General features: G+C 51.2%; 1 protein-coding gene across 1 annotated transcript in view; it reads left to right on the top strand.

Annotated features, from left to right (window-relative positions):
* The first annotated feature begins 10,411 nt into the window (after positions 1 to 10,411).
* VPS37B (VPS37B subunit of ESCRT-I) overlaps positions 10,412 to 14,099 on the top strand; it is a 42,232-nt gene continuing 38,544 nt past the window's right edge. The window contains exon 1 of the mRNA XM_077461871.1: positions 10,412 to 10,741. Within this exon, the coding sequence (XP_077317997.1) occupies positions 10,637 to 10,741 (105 nt within the window). The 5' untranslated portion in view covers positions 10,412 to 10,636. The remainder of the gene's footprint in view (positions 10,742 to 14,099) is intronic.

The following is a 14,099-nucleotide window of genomic DNA, read 5'->3' as shown; positions in this document are numbered from 1 at the left end:
TTTCAGGCTCCTGTTTCCTCCCCCTGCGGCGGTTGAGGCTTCTGCCCAGCAGGCCTCCCTGGGCTCCATCGCCTCCTCAATCTCACAGCTTCACACCCTGGTGTCGTCCCTCACAACATCAATGTCAGAACTGCAGAATCGAGTGGCCCTCCTCGAGACCCACCCCGCCGTTCCTCTGCCAGTACCAGCATCCGAGCCAGTTGTTATTCCTTCCGCAGGTATCTTCGGGTGTGCACCAATAGTGTACCCATCCCATCTGGTGTCAGCTAACATCAGGAAGGACATCTTAGAGGGCAAAGACGTCAATTTGGCTTCTCTCCTCATCTCTATTCATGAGCTGGCAGAGAACAAGGCGTATACTTGGGGGGACGTTTCAGTGGTCCTCAAAGCCAAGGATTCCAGACTGGACAGGAAACTCTCTATCACCGAGTTTACCTTGGCTTTCGGCATGATGAGGGACATCATTTGCTCAGCTTCCCCTGGCAGGAGGGAGGAGCTGGATCGGTACCTCCATGTGGTAGTTGACCTGGGTTACAAGTACGGCGGGTTTTCATTCTATGATTACCACCGCTCCTTCTCTGCTAAAGCAGCTGCCAGGCTCTCCCAGTTCCAGACACCAACGGACTGGAGCAACATGGATACCGAGCTGTTCTGCCGCCACTTCGCGGGGCTACGGTCCCCTCTGTGTGCGATCTGCCAGTCAGCAACTCATACTTCAGCTTGGTGCGCTAGCTCAGTGGCAGCCCCGCCCTTAGACGGTCCATCTACCTCGAGTGCCGCTCAGGGCCTACAGGCACCGGCACGCCTGCCACAGACCGATAAGCTTGGGCGCCCAGTAAAAACCATGGGCGGTGCACCAATCTGTAACAATTACAACAGTGGGTCGTGCAATTTTAGCCAGTGTAGGCTGCTCCATGTGTGCACCCAGTGTCATAGAGCTCACCCCCGGCTGATGTGTGAGCTCAAGCCGCTCAAGAGGTCCTGACTATCCCGGCTCAACGTTTCATGGCTTAGTGCCTACCTCACCAGTCATCCTACCCCCTCACTATCCGCCTTCCTCGTCCAGGGCTTCACGCATGGTTTTCATACTGGACTTGTCTCTCTCCCTCACATCACGCACGAATGCCAGAACCTACGGTCGGCAGCCACGGATGAACAAGCCACTGACCTACTGCTGCAATCTGAGCTAGACCAGGACTTTGTCATCGGCCCTTTCGTACAGCCCCCATTTAACACCTGGCGAGTAACCCCTCTTGGGCTTGTCAAGGGCAAGTTCTCTAATAAACTCCGATTGGTTTATGATTTGTCAGCGCCTCATTCCTCCACGGTCCCCAGCCTCAATTCCCTTATCCCCTCTGAGGAGTTCTCCCTTAAATATGCATCGGTAGACATGGCCATCCAGGTCATTCTTAAAACAGGCACAGGTACCTGGCTTTCCAAGGCCGACATCTCAAACGCCTTCAAGCTTCTTCCCATCCATCCATCCCTCTGGTGCTGGCATGGCATTAAGTGGAGGCAGCGGTACTACTTCGCCACTAAACTCACGTTCGGATCCAAGAGTAGTCCCTGGCTCTTCGACACTTTTGCGCAGGCTCTCGCATGGATCTTGCTGCACGTAGCCCAGTGTCAGGAAGTCATTCATTATCTGGATGACTTCCTGCTAATAGAGTCACCCGGCTCTCCTCCACAAGATCTGGGTAAGTTGAGGGCAGTCTTCAATAATCTTAACGTCCCCATTGCCGAGCATAAGGTGGAGGGGCCATCGCAGGCCATTACCTTTCTCGGGGTCAGCCTAGACACTAACACTATGCAGGCCAGCCTTCCCCCGGATAAACTGACCCGCATCAGGACGGTCCTGAGGGACTTCACCCGTGCCAGGACTTGTACCAAGAGACAGCTTCAATCCCTTCTGGGCATGCTTAACTTTGCCATGCGCATCATCCCTCAGGGGCGCTCGTTCGTGTCACGCCTGTTAGCCTTACTGTCCCACTCTCAGGACCCGGAGCAAGTACTCAGCTTGGATTCCACAGCTATAGCAGACCTTGCCATGTGGGAGGAATTCCTATCTTCCTGGAATGGAGTGTCCCTGTTCGTCCCCTCCGTGTCCTCCCTTTCACCTCGGGTGGCGACCGACGCGGCGGCCTCCACGGGCTTTGCGCCGATCTTTGGCAACCTCTGGCTCGCAGCCCCCTGGCCTCCCCAGATACTGGCTATTCCTGGCTTCACTGAGACGTCCTCCCTGTTCGAGTTATATCCCATTGTAGCCGCTGCACACACGTGGGGCCGCAGCTGGTCGGGCCAGACGGTGGTTTTTTCTACAGATAACCTGGCCACTGCAGAGATCATTAATAAAGGCAGGTCCAGGTCTCTACAGATTATGTCCTTCCTGCGGCGACTGACCCAGCTCTCATTGTTGTTTCAGTTCAACCTTCATTGTTCCTTTGTCCCCGGTAAATTTAATCAGGCAGCGGATGCCCTCTCCCGCTTTAACTTTGTTTCGTTTTTTGACCAGGTGCCCGGAGCCGGACCAACATCAGCGGCTATCCCGGACTGGTCTCAACTGACCTTGGATTAGCCCCACACCTCTCAGCAGCAACTCAACTCATTGATCTCTCCCTCTCAAACAATACCCGCAAGGCCTATCAATCAGCCTGGAGGGCCTTTAGCCGCTTCGCATCGTCTCACAGCACAGAGTCCTCCCGGGTCAAACAAGTCCTTGCCTTCATTTCTTACTGCCATTCGGAGTTGGCATTGTCTTTTAATACGATCCGGTTGTACTTGGCCGGGGTACAACATTTCACGTCCCTTCAGGACCCTACTAAGCCCTCCTTGTTCACTTACCACGCCGTCCGGGCTCTCATGCGCGGCATTCAGAAGCGTCGGCCGGTGTCCAGCACCAAACGGCTGCCTATCACAGGTGAAGTGTTCAGGGACGTCAGATATTCTGGCCTCTTCACCTTTCGGTCTCCACGTTAGTGTCGTCCTGCAAGCAGCCATACATCTGGCCTTCTACGGCTTCTTGCGACCAGGCGAGTTTACCTGCAGTAGCCCCTCGGCACGCATGCTGTGCAAGCACCATCTAATCAGGTTCGAGGACCACTTCATCCTACATTTAGCGGTTTCCAAGACACAGCAGCTTGGATCAGGCACGGACATTCACTTCTATAAAACCTACAACCGCTGGTGCCCGGTCACTGTTCTCACCCGCTTGTTGACCCTTTTGGCCGATCAACCAGGGACTGGCCCGCTTCTGCCCTTCCACACGAAACCTCTCAACGCAGCCCAGTTCATGGAACATGTCAGGATACTCCTGGGCATCCTTCACCTCAATCCTGCCCACTACTCTGGACATTCATTTCGTATCGGGGCAGCTTCGACGGCCTCCCGCCAAGGGGTCCCGGTCCATATTATCAAAAAGTTGGGTAGATGGAAATCCTCCTGTTTTGCCCGTTACATACCCAATCCGCAAGTAGAGATGGCCCAGGCCTTCGTCAAACTCACCCAGTAACAGTCTTGGTTCAATAAAATGTATTCCCTACCTGAGTGTTTTGCCCCCTTATTTTGGTATACCGTACGTTAGACCAGGGCACACTTTCAGGTCCATTTCAAGTAAGCAAGTTTATGTTATCCTTGTTTGTCATCCTTATCCGTATCGGTCAGAGGGCTCTACACCATAAATAGAAAGGCCAGTATGGTGGCCTGAAATTATGGGAGGAGCCCGGTCGTGTATATAACCCGCCGTCCGCCCATCCTTCCTCGTCGGTTCCAGTGCGCGATACCCGCCCACCCGCCCTTTTATCAGGGCTTCTCTCCAGCATACTCCTCATGGGAGTACTCATTTCATCATTTCATATTCATTTCATTTTTGAGGTATGCCCCCTTATTTTGGTATACCGTACGTTAGACCAGGGCACACTTTCAGGTCCATTTCAAGTAAGCGAGTTTATGTTATCCTTGTTTGTCATCCTTATCCGTATCGGTCAGAGGGCTCTACACCATAAATATATATATATATTTTTTTATATATATATACATAAAAGGATACATTTCAAAGACAGATCTATATGTAAAACATGCACAAAAATTATGTACACCAATGCCCATTTATTAGTCGCCAAAAAGTTTTATAAAGTCTTAAAGTTTTAGTATTATCCAGGGATCCCACAATGTCGGCACCCCAGCCAATTATTCAATTGGCTCTTGAGTGCTTCCACTTCCATTCCTTGTAAGGGAAACCAGCACCCCAAATTAACCATTCTATTATCTTGATAGGCCACCACAGGCGTGCTTGGCAGCTGAAAAGGCAGCAATTGCAGTGCTAGCAATTTGGCCAAGCTAGCATTTAGATGCTGAGCATGTGGATGGCTGGGACCAAATTTCTTTTTACAGTTCACCAACTGGGGTAGGGAAATTTGCCTGCTACAATTGCATTGGGGGCATTACACTTGGGAGATTACACTGGGGGTATTGCATTGGGGCCAGTGTTGCCAATCGCCTGTTAATTTACGGGCAGCCCATAAATGTAAGCCCATTTTCAGGCTGTCCGTTAAAGCCTGTTACGGGCAGCGGTGTCCATAAAAATGATGGGCGTGGGCCGACCATGCAACTGTGCATGCGCCGTTCCGAAGCCATCTGAGCTCAATAAAGCTTGTACACATTCGACCGGGCAGCGCATGCGCAGTAAAGTAATGGCGCCATTTTTAAATGGAAGCCTGTAGTACTAGCACAGCTGTATTCATTCTCGGCGCAGCAGTGCCACTGCCTCGCGCAAGTTGCTCACTACTAACTGCCACATGTGCGGAGAGGATAGGAGACAAACTTACAAAGATGGCAGAGGACTCGAGGAGGGCTGGGAGTGAAGCAGCTGTGAAGGGCGCAGAGGCGGACACTAAAGTGCTTGTCCTATGGAGAGGTGAAAGGGGCACAGGAGGAGGAAGACACTGTCAGCCTGTGAACTGGAGGGACACAAAAAGATATTGAAGGGGGACAGAGGAGGAACCTACCATGTCTGCAGCCTCTGTCCCCCACCTCCTGTACCATGTCCGCAGCCTGTGCCCCCCACCTGCTGTACCATGTGCGTAGCCTGTGTCCCCTACCTCCTGTACCATATGCACAGCCTTTGTCCCTCACCTCCTGTACCATATCCGCAGCCTTTCTCCCTCACCCCCTGTACCATGTCCGCAGCCTTTGTCCCCCACCTCCTGTACCATGTCTGCAGCCTGTGTCCCCCACCTCCTGTACCATATGCACAGCCTTTGTCCCTCACCTCCTGTACCATATCCGCAGCCTTTGTCCCTCACCTCCTGTACCATGTCCGCAGCCTTTGTCCCACACCTCCTGTACAATGTCCGCAGCTTCTGTCCTCCACCTCCTGTACCATGTGCGCAGCTTCTGTCCACCTCCTGTATCTTCTCTGCAGCATCTGACCATCTCTTGTATCATGTCTACAGTCTTTGAGGGGGAGTTTGGAGAGGAGTCAAGAGTGGGAACACCGCCAGGATGGGGGTCACAAGAGAAATCAGACCTGTGGACTGTGGAGAGGAGACTATAGGATAAAACCAGAGCCACTAAGCTGGAGCCATCTGACTGAGCCCTACACGGTGCACCTGAGCAGAGGCCAGTGACAGTGTGGTCAGGCCAGTCTGAGGGGGGTTGCTGATGTAAGGGGGAGTGAATACAACAATGTAAGGGGGCACTGAAACAAAGGTTCCCCCTTATATTAGTAACACCCCCTTACCTTGGTGTATTCATGCTGTGGAAGGTGGTCTCTGGTCACTAGAGACCCACCCTTACATCAGAGTTCCCCCTTAAATCATGATCTGTAGTGTTTCCCTTTACATAAGAGTTCCGTTTCACTGTAAGGGGGAATCCCGCAGACTCTGATGTAAGGGGGGACTCTCTGCTGGCTGTTACAGTAACCTTACCTAAATGTAAATGGAGAAAGTTGGTTTTTGACTTTTGTTTAACTTAAACACATTGCTAATAGCACTAGCTATATGTTTATAGTTTAAATATTGATTTTTGCACTGTTTAGTAGTGAAAACGGTAATTTTAGCTCCTTTTTTTAGTGCCAGAAAAAAATGTGGCTCTGCCAGTAAAAAATTTGAGTCGTTTGTAAATTTTGGTATCCTGCCAGTAAATTTCATTTCAGGGGGTTGGCAACACTGATTGGGGCATTGCCCTGGGGGGGGGGGGGGGGTTACACTTGGAGGATTATGCTTGGGGGATTCACACTGGTGGGATAACATTGGGGGCATTAAACTGTAGGGATTTACATGAGGGGGTCATTAACACTGAGGGGTTTACACTGAGGGGAATTAAACTGGGGGGGGTTACATAAGGGGGCATACACTCTGGGGGATTCACACTGAGGGTATTTACACTGGGACAATTACACTTGAGGGATTCACACTGAATGGACTGAATTTGGGACATTTCACTTGGGGGATTACACTGTGAGAGATACAGTGGGGGGATTACATTGGGGGGGATTAAACTAGGCAAATTTACATGGGGGGGATACACTCTGGGGGATTCTTGCTGAGGGTATTTACACTGAGAGGATTACACTTGGGGGATTTGTATTTTAATCTTGGGGGAGTACATTGGGGGGGATCTACATGGGGTATTACAGTCCAGGGATTTACACTGTAAGGATTACACTTGGGGGATTGACAGTGGAGGGATTGCATTGCGGCATTACACTGCAGGGGATTACACTGTGAGGAATACACTCTGGAGCATTTACACTGCAGGGGATTGCATTGGGGACATTGGACATGGGGAATTGCACTGTGAGGTCTACACTGGGGGGAGGGGGGTTTAAAGAGAGGGGAGTACACTGGGGGGATTACATTTGGGGCATTACACTGGGGAGGCTTTTCTATTGGGTGGACTACATTACGGGGGATGTTAAATATTGACAGCACTGAAGACTTGGAATACACTTTTCATTTTCATATATTAGGTTGCAAGAGTATTAAAATAAAAGTGGGTGCACTGCAGGACTACAGTGGCTGATCACAGTGATGGCACAATGTGCTCCCAGCACAAACACAGGTACGCACATAGACTGTGTGCTCTTCTTATTTTCACACTTTCATTATCGTGTTCTAAACCTGTTTGTTTAACTGAATTGAATTAGGGGTCTCCGGTTTTTCAGGAGGGTCCTGGTGACTTGCTCACTGCCCTACATATGTCTACGTACACCAAACACTTACACTCCTCCTCCCAAATACACCGCACATTTCACGGTTTTGAAGATCTGTGTTCGCTTCAAGAAACGCCCAGGCATCTTCTCTCATCCCTATATAGCTTGTTACAGGCCTTAACACATGACCAATTGCCACGTTACGCGAGGACGTGGTCTACAGACCTGGGTGAGGACATCTCCATACCGGAATGGCAAACATCTTTCCACTCTTCACATAAATCAACGATTTCTTGTTATTCTCAAGAAAAGAATTATAAGATCCTATCTAGGTGGTACAGAGACCCCGCCACTCTGCAAAAAATCTTTCCGTCTTCTCCGGCCACCTGCTGGCATTGCAATGTCTCTGCCGGGACTTACCCACTTGTCTGGTGGGACTGTGAGAGGATCCGCCCTTTCTGGACTCAGGTATTTGAATGCTACAATTTTATTTATGAAGTACCGATAAGTACCGACCTCCCCAAAGATTGCCCTCCTTTCTATATTGCCCGGGTCAATCAAATCGCAAAAACAAAACCTACTCTGCTTTTTCATGTCTTCAGCAAGGCAACTCATACCCACGTTTTGGAAAACTAAGATTACCCCTCCACTATCACGCTGGGTCTCTACCATGAATGACACTATGACAATGGAGGAGATGCTAGCCCTTGATAATGACCCGTATGCCAAATGTACAATGTTATGGTCGGTCTGGCTCTGCTTCTCCTCCTCTGACACCTTGAATAAGCTATCGAGCCCGCAGGGACAGTCCTAGTGCCCCCCGGGCCCCCCTCCAACCCTCTCCTACGCTCCTCCCTACCTTATACCTACATGTCTTCTCTTGATTAACCCCTTTACCCCCCCCCCCCCACCCCTTTTCTTCTTCTTTCTTCTCTCTACCTTGTCTTTTCTTTTTTCTTCTTTTACTCAATTCAATTTACAAGTATTACATTTTGTCGTGAACCATGAAAACTGACTTTCTTCTCGATTTTAACATGTTAAAGCGGAGGTCCACCCTAAAGTGGAGCTTCCGCTCATTGGAACCCTCCCCCCCTCCGGCGCCACAATTGGCACCTTTGAGGGGGGAGGGGAGTGCAGGTACCTGTACAGTACAGGTATCTGCACCCACTTCCGGCGTAGATTCTGCAGAAGCTACGCCCCTTTCCGCAGAATCTACGCCCCTTTCCGAAGGTCCCCCGCTGCCTGCTGGGAAACAGATGGATCCCAGAGACAGCGGGGACCATCCTTATTGCGCAGCGCGACTCGCGCAGTAGGGAACCGGGAAATGAAGCCGCAAGGCTCCACTTGCTGATTCCCATACCCAAGATGGCGGCGGCAGCACCCGAGAGACGATCGAGAGATCGGCTTCGGGTGCTGACATCGTGGGCGCGCTGGGCGGGTAAGTGTCATTATTTTAAAAGTCAGCAGCTGCAGTATTTGTAGCTGCTGGCTTTTAAAAAAAAAAACGGCGGACTCCCGCTTTAAGTAAACAGGAGCCTAGCTTTGGGCGATAGCCATCGGGATGACTCCTTGTATATGTGAACTTATAGCCGTCTACTGATTATGTTCATCTCATGTTGTTCACTGTCTTTTTTCTATGAAAATGCTAATAAATATATTTTCAACACTAATTGAATTTAATTAAATCAGTTTAAAAGAGAGGTGTGGTATTTTAAAATAACAAACATATATACTATACTCACCTATGTGGATGCAGCAGCTGTCCCTCGTCACCTCTACACCGAGAACTGAGAAACCAATAACTGCTGGTCGCTCAGTTCTCTGTCTTTGGTGAGTAGAGAGCTGGTGACTATCAGTTACCGGCACTCTGTTCTGCCCCTTCAGTGATCACTGGAGCACCAGGCTGTGAAGGGGTTGGGAGGAGCTGGCTCAGGCTGTTAGCGGCTCGTCAGCTGCCGCTTATACATATGGGTAGATACAGACAATAAACTCAGGATCCCTCCATAGCCTGGACTAGCTGAGTGACATCAGCCGACAGGGGACTTTAGCACACTGTCCACTGAATCAGGGTCACAAGAGTGCAGAACTAAGTGCACTCCTGTGACCCACAGGAGAAGTAGGGCCAAAAGAGCTGTGCCCATACTTTGTGCAGATAAGCAATATTACAGTAGTTATAATGGCTTCAGGTATAATGAATGAAAGGGCACATCGATCTATATAGAGTGGAAAAATATAACAACGGACCCAACATTACTACGGCAGTGGTCATTCTTTGGTAGGTAAAGAGAAAAAGAAGAGCAAAAGGAAAAGAGAAGTGTTGGTCCTCCTGAGCCTGAGTGGTCCAGCGAAGAATATCAGCTCCATAGATCCCAAGTCTTTCCAAACTACTTTTGGGTGTTGTGGGGAGACATGTAAGTTTATCATTGACTATCTCTCAGTTTAGTTCATGTTTGACGTAATCTATGGGGAGAGTGTTTTTATTTTTCAATTTATTAATACGTTTTATTCTTACATTCCCAGAGTTCAGCTTTGAATAAAGCAAACACTTTACTCCATATATACATGTAAGCAGTTTGAAATGCTGGTTAGTGAGATAGCTGCTGTCCCAGCCAGGAGGGAAACAGTTAACCTGATTCCCCACACTTTCTGCCCGTGCCACCCGTGGGTATCTATGCCACTTCCGCCCCCCCCCCCCTGTATTCTGGGAGACACAGGGTCCCAGAAAACAGCAGGGACCAGTGGGATAGCGCAGTGCGTGTCACAAATGCGCAACGGCTTCACTACCTGATTTGCTTACCAAGGATAGCCGCGACAGTACCTTACAGCTGAGGGACAGATTGGCTTTGGGTGCTGACATCACAGGCGCCCTGGACAAGTAAGTGTCCATATTTTAAAAGTCAGCAGCTGTAGTATTTGTAGCTGCTAACTTAAAAAAAAAAAAAGATGGAACGCTTTAATTTGCAGGGATTTCCTCTCACTTCCTGTTTGACTTTTGCAACAGGAAGTGAAGGAAAACCTCTACAATGGGACACAGATGTCAAAAAAATAAACTCTGACGGGTTATAACCTTCCCCTACTCTGTCTCCAAAACCTAAAACAAAAAGTTTTGCCCTTAGTTATACTTTATAGACACCAGCCAATCATGTAATACTGTTGCCAGCCAAGCCCCTCCTATCTGTTATAGTACATGAATCGCGTGTCCCATAGGTACGGAGTGACGTCACTCGCTGTGCCCGTTGTCGTCGTACAGTACACCTTCCCAGCTCGCTGACTTAGACGGCTCGCTCGCCCCGCCCGCTCCTCTCAGTTGACAGCTGCCGCTGTGCCGGGCACGCCTTTTCCGGTTGTGGGCGGGGCCCGGGAGAGTCGCTGGAGACATCGCCATTGTAGGCGGGCACCGCTGGGTGACGGGACCGGGAAGGAGCCGCAGGCCGCCGCCTCCTCATCGGATAGCTCGCTCGGGACCGGCTCCGGGGCAGCGTGACCATGGCCGTGGATGGCAGCAAGTTCAACCATCTGTCCCTCACTCAGCTCAATGAGCTGCTGGAGGATGACGTCAAGCTGGGGCAGATGGCCCAGGAGATGGACGAGGTAGGTGGCGGCTGAGGGCACCAATGAGGAGTGTGGCCTCTCCTCTATTACCAATCAGTGGGGAGCTTATTAATGTTTGTATAGTGGGAGGAGGGGTACACCTGGTGTCAAGGTTTTCATGCTGTCTCTATTGGGGAGATTCACCCTCTTCACTGGAGGGGGGGGATGTAAAATATTAGTGTTGTCACCGGGACAGGAGGTGAGGAGAAATCTTCTAATGGGGACAGCTGTGTGATTGTTTATATAGGAATGAGCCTGGAGGTCTTCAGATCCTAGCCCTGACCCATGTGAGCGAGACCGCCAGGACGCTGTCACTGTACTGGGCCAATCGCAAGCGCCCGCCCCACGTATATACACGGTCCTGTCTGCATGTGGCTGTGGGGAGTGCCCCGATCGCTTGTGATTGGTCCAGTGACAGCAACCTGTCCGTCTCCCTCGCGTGGGATCTGAACCCACACAAGCTCTTGCCTACTCCTATGGAGCAGGGAGATTGCAGCAGGTTTGGAACGCTGATGTGTTTTTGCTCTGGGAAATTTCCCCTGACTTCCTGTTTGTGTCTCTGGAACAGGAAGTGAAGGAAAATCGCCCCAGTGCTACGCAGACAGCTCTAAGACATAACCGGACTGGTTTTAACCCTACACCATCCAAAACAACATTTTAGCTCTTCATAGTTTTTAAAATTCCCCTCATCCGTGTAATTTGTTGTGTCCACAGATCAAATTTGTGTTGGACTTTTTGTTCATATAATATGTGTACACATTCTGGAAAAACTGACGTGTGTGTGTGTGTGTGTGTGTGTGTGTGTATGTGTACTGTGAATGCTGTTGAAATTAGTTGGTATTGCGTCCTCCTTCCTGCATACAGTTCAGTGAAGCAATGCATGGCGGATTTTACATCATTATCACTACTTTCCAGCACAGTGATGTGGATGATCCTCCTGATCTGTGATGTGATAGTGTTATGTTTATCTAAAAGAAAAAAATGTTGTTTGAGAGAGCGAGGCGCTTTAGTGCCTATTCACACCAGCGTTTTGGCCTGACAGCGTGTAGATGTGTGAAAATCAGCAGGGGGTCCTGGCGAATAGCAGCAGGATTGGCCCTGGACACAGACAGGAAGCAATCAACACATGACCTAGATTAGTGCTCACCAATCTTTTGGACCTCATGGACCACCAAACTCACAAGTTTGAATACCGTGAACCACTAATATGAATTTTACATGCCTTATACACACAATGCTCTATGCCCCCCCATCCCCTTGATGACACTCCTGCCTTATACACACAATGCTCCGGCTCTATAACCGCGCCCCCCCCCCCCCCCCAATCCCCCGGCACACACTGCTGCCTTGTACACGCAATGCTCCGGCTCTCTGCCCCCCTTCCTCTGGATGACACTCCTGCCTTATACACGCAATTCTGCGGCTCTCTGCCCCCCCCATCTCCTGGATGACACTCCTGCCTTTTACACGCAATGCTGCGGCTCTCTGCCCCCCATCTCCTGGATGACATTCCTGCCTTATACACGTAATGCTGCGGCTCTCTGCCCCCCCCATCTCCTGGATGACACTCCTGCCTTATACACGCAATGCTGCGGCTCTCTGCCCCCCATCTCCTGGATGACACTCCTGCCTTATACACGCAATGCTGCTTCTCTCTGCCCCCCCCCATTTCCTGGATGACACTCCTGCCTTATACACGCAATGCTGCGGCTCTCTGCCCCCCATCTCCTGGATGACATTCCTGCCTTATACACGTAATGCTGCGGCTCTCTGCCCCCCCCATCTCCTGGATGACACTCCTGCCTTATACACGCAATGCTGCGGCTCTCTGCCCCCCATCTCCTGGATGACACTCCTGCCTTATACACGCAATGCTGCGGCTCTCTGCCCCCCCCCATTTCCTGGATGACACTCCTGCCTTATACACGCAATGCTGCGGCTCTCTGCCCCCCATCTCCTGGATGACACTCCTGCCTTATACACGCAATGCTGCTTCTCTCTGTCCCCCCATCTCCTGGATGACACTCCTGCCTTATACACGCAATGCTGCTTCTCTCTGTCCCCCCATCTCCTGGATGACATTCCTGCCTTATACACGCAATGCTGCGGCTCTCTGTCCCCCCATCTCCTGGATGACATTCCTGCCTTATACACGCAATGCTGCGGCTCTCTGCCCCCCCATCTCCTGGATGACATTCCTGCCTTATACACGCAATGCTGCGGCTCTCTGTCCCCCCATCTCCTGGATGACACTCCTGCCTTATACACGCAATGCTGCGGCTCTCTGCCCCCCCATCTTCTGGATGACACTCCTGCCTTATACACGCAATGCTGCGGCTCTCTGCCCCCCCATCTCCTGGATGACATTCCTGCCTTATACACGTAATGCTGCGGCTCTCTGCCCCCCCCATCTCCTGGATGACACTCCTGCCTTATACACGCAATGCTGCGGCTCTCTGCCCCCCCATCTCCTGGATGACACTCCTGCCTTATACACGTAATGCTGCGGCTCTCTGCCCCCCCATCTCCTGGATGACACTCCTGCCTTATACACGCAATGCTGCGGCTCTCTGCCCCCCCATCTCCTGGATGACACTCCTGCCTTATACACGCAATGCTGCTTCTCTCTGTCCCCCCATCTCCTGGATGACACTCCTGCCTTATACACGCAATGCTGCTTCTCTGTCCCCCCATCTCCTGGATGACATTCCTGCCTTATACACGCAATGCTGCGGCTCTCTGTCCCCCCATCTCCTGGATGACATTCCTGCCTTATACACGCAATGCTGCGGCTCTCTGTCCCCCCATCTCCTGGATGACATTCCTGCCTTATACACGCAATGCTGCGGCTCTCTGCCCCCCCATCTCCTGGATGACATTCCTGCCTTATACACGCAATGCTGCGGCTCTCTGCCCCCCCATCTCCTGGATGACATTCCTGCCTTATACACGCAATGCTGCGGCTCTCTGCCCCCCCCATCTTCTGGATGACACTCCTGCCTTATACACGCAATGCTGCGGCTCTCTGCCCCCCCATCTCCTGGATGACACTCCTGCCTTATACACGCAATGCTGCGGCTCTCTGCCCCCCCATCTCCTGGATGACACTCCTGCCTTATACACGCAATGCTGCGGCTCTCTGCCCCCCCCATCTCCTGGATGACATTCCTGCCTTATACACGCAATGCTGCGGCTCTCTGCCCCCCCATCTCCTGGATGACACTCCTGCCTTATACACGCAATGCTGCGGCTCTCTGCCCCCCCCATCTCCTGGATGACATTCCTGCCTTATACACGTAATGCTGCGGCTCTCTGCCCCCCCATCTCCTGGATGACACTCCTGCCTTATACACGTAAT

Source organism: Lithobates pipiens, unplaced genomic scaffold (genome assembly GCF_037356315.1).
Source record: "Lithobates pipiens isolate NorthernLeopardFrog02 unplaced genomic scaffold, aLitPip1_a1.2 Scaffold_3, whole genome shotgun sequence".
Taxonomy (NCBI): Eukaryota; Metazoa; Chordata; class Amphibia; order Anura; family Ranidae; genus Lithobates; species Lithobates pipiens.
The sequence above is the reverse complement of the archived record's forward strand: the minus strand, read 5'-3'. Positions and strand labels throughout refer to the sequence as shown.